Source organism: Falco peregrinus, chromosome 5 (genome assembly GCF_023634155.1).
Source record: "Falco peregrinus isolate bFalPer1 chromosome 5, bFalPer1.pri, whole genome shotgun sequence".
NCBI lineage: Eukaryota > Metazoa > Chordata > Aves > Falconiformes > Falconidae > Falco > Falco peregrinus.
In genome coordinates this window covers 106,915,816-106,923,749 of record NC_073725.1, presented here as the reverse complement: position 1 = coordinate 106,923,749, position 7,934 = coordinate 106,915,816, and the positions used below count along the sequence as shown (strand labels likewise).

The window sequence follows — 7,934 nt, the reverse complement described above, 5'->3', positions numbered from 1 at the left end:
GTTACAGATCTATCGCTTAAGTTTAACCCTCCTAAATTAGTAGGTCAGTTCAAAAGTAAATCCCTCAGTCATAAAATCTGGAAGAAATAAAAATGCCGATCACACTTGAAGTTGTGTGAAAATAGGAGAAAAAAATTTCTGCTATTAGGCACTGAAAATAAATTCCAGAATTGTTTAACACACAATTTTTAACCTTTTGAATTTCAGATTAGGTCACTAAACAAAGAAATTTACCTCAGCTATACCAAAGCCTGTATTTAGTGATTTGACTGCATTCTGTTCATAAACAAAGAACAGTTGTATGAATGACAGGTTTCTTATCCTCTACTGTTAACACCCCAAGTATCTTGTATATCAAGGACGAAGTACCGTTGAATCCTTACCAAATACATGAGTCCACCGACTTTAATTCTGCCCATGAACACAAGCTACAGCTTTGTTTAAAAAGCCAGTTATGTTATTTAATTCTGCAAGCCTGTAAATAAAATTTGAGTTTTAGTGGATGAGTTTTTGGAAGCCTAAGGCTTACTCCTTGATTCTACCTAGAACTGTATCACCACTGTAGTAGGGACTGACTTTATGCTGTCACGCACTCTCAGGAAATACAACTGTAGAGCACACAGTAGCAAGTGAGGAAAAGCCAAAAGGATTTTGGCCTACCTAAATTTTTTGGACAGGGCCTAGTTTAGCTGCAGCTATACATAGTAAATCTGACTTATTATCTTATTTCTAAACCAAAGGAAAGCACTTCATAGGCATAACAGTAACCAGGAATACCTGAATCCAGAGAAGACAAAAAGGTTAACAGCACCAACAAAGAAAAAATGCTTCCTCAGTATTGACCAAACAGGCAACGTATCTAACATAGAATTGAAAGTTAGATTCTAGGCCTTAGCCATTTCCACTTTTTCTCAGTTATCTTACAGTAAATCCATGACTTCTGTACTTGTTTTGTGCGGTAGTTTTCTATTAGAATAATCTGCTTTCATATACAGTACAGGAGCCAGTTAAATATTAACTACTACAGCAGCAAGCACCATTCATTCTTCTGTGGCCTCTCCTGATGCCTGGTATGCCTTGCAAGGCTTATCTCCTATGGGTAGTTAGAATGGGAATAAGCATCTAGCTAAGATTAAGGGACTTTGGCATAAGGATTTTAATTTAAAGATTATTCCAACAGAACTTCTGATATGGTTTTCCTCCTCATCAGCTTCCCTATTTTACTTTGTGAACGTAAATCACAATCAAGTTGCATAACACCAGATATGGCAAGACAAAAACTGCAGTTTCCAACACCTATGATCAAAGACCAACACTGGATTGAGTATCAAATGCCACATCTAGACAGATGAGAGGGGATACCATAAAAAGAAGTGATAAGGCCCTAACAGCAGTTACGGCTGCGCTTACAAAACAGTGACCTTGCAGCTGCATTTCTTAATGTGAAAGGAAATTGGTCTGTTTATCAAATTCAAAATGCAAGCCTACTTACAGCAATATAGAGGTTAGCCAGAAACTGTTACAAGTGATAGATGATATTCTCAACTGTCCTTCAAGCAGGCACGCTGTGTTTTCTTTAGTGAACAAATGCAATTTTGCCGCCAGTATGAAGTAAGGAGTTGGGAGTTTCTTCTCTGGAAAATATTAACCCTAAATAAAATAGGAACTTACCCTTCTAGCACCTGCTAGAGCTCTAGAAATAAAAGGAAACATTGGAAGATTTTAGGAGGTGCTGAAACATTTGTTTTGAAGTTTTATTACAAAAATATATTTGCAAACATACAAAATTTTGGATGAAAAAATGCTCATTCTTAAACATTTATGCAATAACTTAATAACTGCAAACATACATAGGTACTATAAAATCCATACCATACCAAAAACGTTAATGATGCAGTATCTACATTTATTGACTTACAATTATTCTCATTCCGGTTTCCAGAAGTCTTTCCTGAAGCTCCCCTTCCCCAAAGCTTTCATATTGAAGAACATGCAAATGGGTACAACTGATGCATCCACAAAAGTAATGAAACTCAGAAATTACTAAAAGCACATAATGTACATAAAAAGCCCTAAATAACCATATGCCCATACACTGAACAGATAAAAATAAATACACCACCAAATCAGAGATACTGCAATTTTTCTAACTTGAAGTGAAAGGAAGATATTGCATCTTAACATTTTCAAAAAGTTGCCAGACAAAACTGAGGTGGTAATATATTGCACACATTCCTCCTGTTAAGATATGCTGTACAAAGCAACCCAAATACCTGACAAAAAGGCTGATTTGTTTAGAATACTTTTAAAAACAAGAAGTCTCAAATTAAAGTTTGTTTTCAAAAATATTTCAGAAATTATATCAGTGACTACATATGGCATAATGGGTTTCACAAATATACCAAAATGAAGCAATTAGAAATGCAAGCAAAAATGAGATATCTCCAGTAGCAAGTGTTTAAATATTATATTGAGTATTTATACATGGAATTAAACATTTCATATGAAATCAAGATAAATCACTTAATTTTTTTTTAAACTTCATTCAGTCATTCTGCAAATCTTGTTTAATTTGGAAAGATATACTGCTTCTAAGTTAGTAGCTGTTAGGCACCTTTCATATAAACTCTGCATTATTAAATAACAGCAGAAAGAGTCTAACTACAAAACTGAACAATTTTGATTTTCCTGAATAATTCAGCAGCTGTAGGTTTTAAAACTGTTTTTGATTAGGTTTGAGGGTTTGGTTTTTTTTGTTTTTGTTTGGTTGTGTTTGTTGTTGTTGGTTTGGTTGGGTTTTTTTTTTTAAGTGACTTAATGCTAGCCACAATATGCATCCTTAGATAGTACAATTTGTTTGGGGAGTATAGTCTAAACTAATCAAATTTTAATTCTCAGAACTAATAGGTAAAATCCCATTAAGCCAGTAGTTAAAAAAAACCCAAAAACCCACCAAAACCCAGCACTTGAAAATAGTCACAATAATTTCCTGTGATGACCCATGGTAATTTGCTACACACTAGTCATCCCTACATGTGGATAATATGAATCAAGCACTTCAACAAGGTAGCAATTTTAGATTTATATAAAAAAGTTAAAATAACCAGGAAAAAAGTTCTTAAATAACACAGTCCACATTTTTAAAAAGTTTCAACTGTCGTTGAACTTGGTGTTTTACAATGCAACTTTTCATTAAAGAGGTCTACCTGTTAAATCCGCTACCCTGGCACTTGCCTTAAATCTCTGCAGTGTACTGGATGACACCTAGGCTGGTTCCAGTGTCTGTTGGCTACACGTAGAGAGGTTAGAACAAACATGTGCAGGCATTCAAGATGAACAGGTTTGCTTGTTGTAAAAATGCCTGCCTAATAACTATGATTTCAACTCCGTTTCCCTTCCAATTAATTCTGAAAGTTGGGGATGGGGTGGGGAGTAAATAACGTATTGCTACTAAATAAGGATCTGCCAGCTGCTTGTGGGGGTTCTTGGACAGCTGGAAACAAGTTAAGGATATCCAAAGGAGAGTCAAACTCTCATAACAGCACTGCTACTCTAAACAACATCACTTCTGTCAACTGTGTATGACTGAAGAACTCAAAATACAACTCCTTCCTATAATTTCTATAGATCTTTGGATATGACTGTATTTAGTAAACAGTACAGACATGCACTATCAGCTTCCAGTATTTCTGTTCTTACTAACTTTTAGCAAATCTTCCTTCGAAGAAACCAGAAGCTGTCCTTAAGAATGAGAAGTTATGGACTTCACCTTTGCTAAATCCAGATAAAAAGCAACTCTCTATTTGGTTTAGGCTATCCATTTTCATTCAGAGGAATTGCTCATCGGTTTGTCTCTTCTAGTGAAACTTTTCCTTAAAAATACAACAAAACAAATTAGTTTAGACCTTAGATCCAATTTGAGTATCATTGTTTAATGTGCATACACAGTATTCTAACTCCAGAATCTAAGTAGGAAGTGCCCATCTTCCTTAACAAGGCTGAGTTTATATTGCTGAATTCAAAAGCTAAATTCAAAAGCTACCATTAAAGCCAATATATTTCTTGATGAATGTGCATGACATTAGCATCTTTCCCTGAATCTTGCACATTTTTCTAACAAAATACTATATATTTTAACTGGAATCACTGAACTCAAAGGCTGAGAAGACCTTTTCAGAAGGCAGGTAGTACTAAACAAAATATATTTTCCACTAAAAAGCTATGAAAAAAACTAAAATAGATCCAATACAACAGATATTTACATTTTTATGTATCTAAACCATACTGATTTGTGAACGTGTCACAATTAAAGCTCAATTACTAGTTTCCAATGAAATGACCATGCACCTTGACTATGTCAACATTAACTAATCCTTAGGATATATATACACACACATATGTTGTAAGGAGCCAAACAATTTTTTTCTTCATATTTCAATAGTGATTGAGGGAAAAGAAAGAAGCAGTGCATCATAACTCACTACAGATTATCTTTTACTCAATAAACCAAAACTTTTCTACTGGAAAATCATCCTTTAAAACTTCTATTGCTGGAGAAAGTTCAGACCTGAAGTCTTATTAATTACCTTTGCATGCTTTTAAGAAATAAATACAAGCCATGGGTAAACCAACACAGCAGCATAAGAAACTATAACTGGAAATTTTCTGATTTCAAATGGGAAAGTATCCAGTTAAATTCTTACATTACTTAATTACTAGATCACATAAGAAGTGATAACATCTTAATTAGATAAACTTCTGACTGTGAATTGTGCACTAACAATCTGGGGAGAGGGCAACAGAAGAAAAGCATGCATTTGCTCCCCATCTGCATAGTTTTCAACACTGCAGTTCCAACACAACTGAGGAATGAAAGCCACCTATGACATGGTCCATCCTGAAGCTAAAAGGGAAACTAAGCATTTAAATTATACCAAACACTGCTGAACAGAAAGGTTTTCCAGTAGTGGTCTCCTAACTATAAATTTAAAACGAGAGAGCTTCAACATGCAACAGAACTATTCTGTTGCCTTTTTTTTTTTTTTTTAAAAAAAAGATACAATCACAGAGGATTTTGCATATTTCAGATTTTGCCTTTTTAGAGAAAATGGCCTTACTCACTTGGATACCTGTTTAATGTCAGCAACACAGAAGCAAGTAAGATTAATGGAATATTTAAAAGATGAATTTATGTGCATTAGCTAGAGACTGTCAATGTATTGAGCAAATCACATTTTTAAACCTTTTGTTAAAGATTTAGCTCCAAAGGCCTGGGTTCCAGATCTGTTCCTTCCCCACACCTGCCAGCTTAATCACATGGCATTTTGCTTTACTTTTCCTCAGTCCTTCAAACTGGAATTAGGTTCCCACAAGTGAATTTTGTTCTGGTGTGGTGTAGCATACTGTAATATGTATTTGCTGGTTTACTTAGTATTGCATCTGTAATCCTTGAACAGTGAACACAGTTAGGAATGAAAGCCAGAGCAAAGAAAGTCAGAGCAAACATCTGCACATTCTCTTAATGCTAATGAGAGCTCAAATGCAACTTAAGTCCCCTCCCCAATTAAAAAAAAAAAAAAAGTTTGCTGGTGATGATCACAGTGAAAACTTAGATCACTTCTGAGAACACAACTTTCCTAAGTATTTAAGGAATAGTCTTTCCTAACAGGTTCAAATTCAAGACACTGAAAACTAAATATTCTTTTACAAAAATATTAGTTTTATAGACGAGGCATAATTGTTTCTAAAATGGTTATATTTTAAGTAGATTAAGCTCCAATTATAGCTTAATGTTGTCTGTGTTCTTGGTTAGGACTTGCAAGTAGACTTCATGAATAGTGCTGAGAAAACGGGAATCGTTCTGCAGGAAAAAAACACACATTAGAATCATTAGTAAAAAATGAAAAAAAAAGTTTAAATTAATGCCATTTAAGTTGTGCATGAGGACTCCTTATAGTCTTAGCTGTCAGAGTTAAGAGAACTAGCTGTATACTTGTACCAAAGGCCATGCTTTTTGGACAACATACAGGCTTTGACCCATGAAGCTGGTAAGACAGCTAAAGAGATCACTAAGCACACTGGATGCTCAAACAAACCAACCAGGGGTCACTAGGTCAGCCTTGGCCACATAATTTCACTTCTCTCCAGCTTCCAAACCTTAGCCTTGGACACAAAGATTCCATCCTGCCTACAGGCTCCTAAACAAAGCCTGCAAAGTGTCAGAAGTAATGTTACTTCTGTTAGACCAACCTGAAAGGGACTGCAGTGTGTTAATACAAGAATTCTCATGTGTGAGAAGTGAATTAGAGATATTTCTTGAGTCCATTTCCTTCATGTAACAAGTTTACAAAACTGGTACCTAATCAGCCAGCTTGAAGATGTAATATTCTTTTTACAAGATCTGCACGGAAAATTTGGTATCCTGCTTGGAGTACTGTGCAAGTACTCCCATGCTGCAGGGTATGCCTGTTTTGGTCTTAATTCAGCTTTCTATAGAAAAAAGAAGACTGGAGACAAGTATTCCAATTAGCTCTAAAGACACCACAATTATGCTCTTTGGACTACTGGGTGAGAATCTGTGTGCTGTGTCTCTAATGAGAATAAAACTTCTGGCAGTTGAGCTCAGTTGCAAGACTTAGAAGTAAGCTAGTTTAAGTCTTTAAAGGGAAAAAAGTACGTACACACCCATACATAAAAAGGTTATGCAAAAAGGAACAACATAGATAAACCAGGCAACCTAGCTAATGGTGGGATCTGGTAATGGCCCTTTTTGGTCCTAACAACTTTATCACGAGGAAATCTTGTTATTTTTAGACTTGCATCTAATGTCAGCATGGCGGGGGCAAGAGAATCCTGAGTTAACAAAGAACGGGTTGTCATTCATGGCAACTTCATGACATTAGAAGTCAAAATGACCTTAATGCATGGCTTCTCCCAACATCACAGATGTTATTCAACTGAACCTTTTAGTCCCTAGAGATAGTAGAACTAGAATTATGCATTTTTCATTTTAAAGACAGGTAAAGATCAAGAACAGTTCTAGGGAACAGGAAAGCTTTCCTTGGAAAAGCAGGAACATTGACAAAGACAACAAAACCAACCAGCCCCTCCCCATACCAAGGCTTCTACTAGTGCAACTTTTTCCTCACTGATCCACAAATTCATACGGATGTGAAAGGACACATCTTATGTACAGCTCTAACCTTCCAAGTCCTCCATCCCACAGCCAAAAGGCACAAGCTGTGCCATACTACGTGTACAGTGTGGAATAATCTACCCTTTCCAATAGAAAGGAGCAACTTTTGTAGAGTTTCAGGGCAAAAAGAGTCATGCGGGTACAGAATTTCTCAGTACTGGCTACCACACTTGGAACCCCATCCCTCAGGAATCGAGCTCTGTAAAGACAGGACCTTTATTAGATGTATCAGTGCTTCTTGAAGCTGAGACCTACTGAGAACAGTAGGAGGTATAGTCTGAATTTCTGTTGTTCCAAGTGTTAAAGGTGAAGAAGAACTGGCTTTATTCTCCACTTCAGTAGCTTTTGCAGCCGATTGCTGAAAAACACTAGGAGACAAGAGGATTGAAGGCGTAACTGTGGTTGTGGCTGTAACAAACTGCGGAGGTGCAACCTGTAAAAGAATAGAAAGTTAATAAGCACTGTGTCCAGTAAGAATGAATGCTGTTATAAAGGCTGGAGAGACAAGCACAAAAAAAAAAAAAAAAAAAAAAAAAAAAAGAAAAAAGAACAAAGAAAAAAGAAAAAAGAATTGTAGCCACTATTATTCAGTCTGATATTACAGAATAGCTGCCCTTAATGAAGAAATATCTACCTATGAAGATTAGTATCAGCAGTAATTCTCATTTTAAAAGCTGAAGAAAGTTAACAGTCGTCAGTATTCTTGTATGCAGGCTCCTTCCTCCTCATGTGGTTGCTA

General features: G+C 35.8%; 1 protein-coding gene across 2 annotated transcripts in view; it reads right to left on the bottom strand.

Moving 5' to 3' along the window:
* Nucleotides 1-1,740: 1,740 nt before the first annotated feature.
* DCP1A (decapping mRNA 1A) overlaps nt 1,741-7,934 on the bottom strand; it is a 37,740-nt gene continuing 31,546 nt past the window's right edge. Inside the window, exons 9-10 of one of the 2 annotated variants that reach the window (XM_055805381.1) lie at nt 7,451-7,628; nt 1,741-5,860 (exon numbers count right to left, since the gene is read on the bottom strand). In XM_055805381.1, the coding sequence (XP_055661356.1) occupies nt 5,829-5,860; nt 7,451-7,628 (210 nt within the window). In that variant the 3' untranslated portion in view covers nt 1,741-5,828. Of the gene's footprint in view, nt 5,861-7,409; nt 7,629-7,934 lie in introns of both variants that reach the window. The other variant, XM_055805379.1, reaches the window with a different exon arrangement.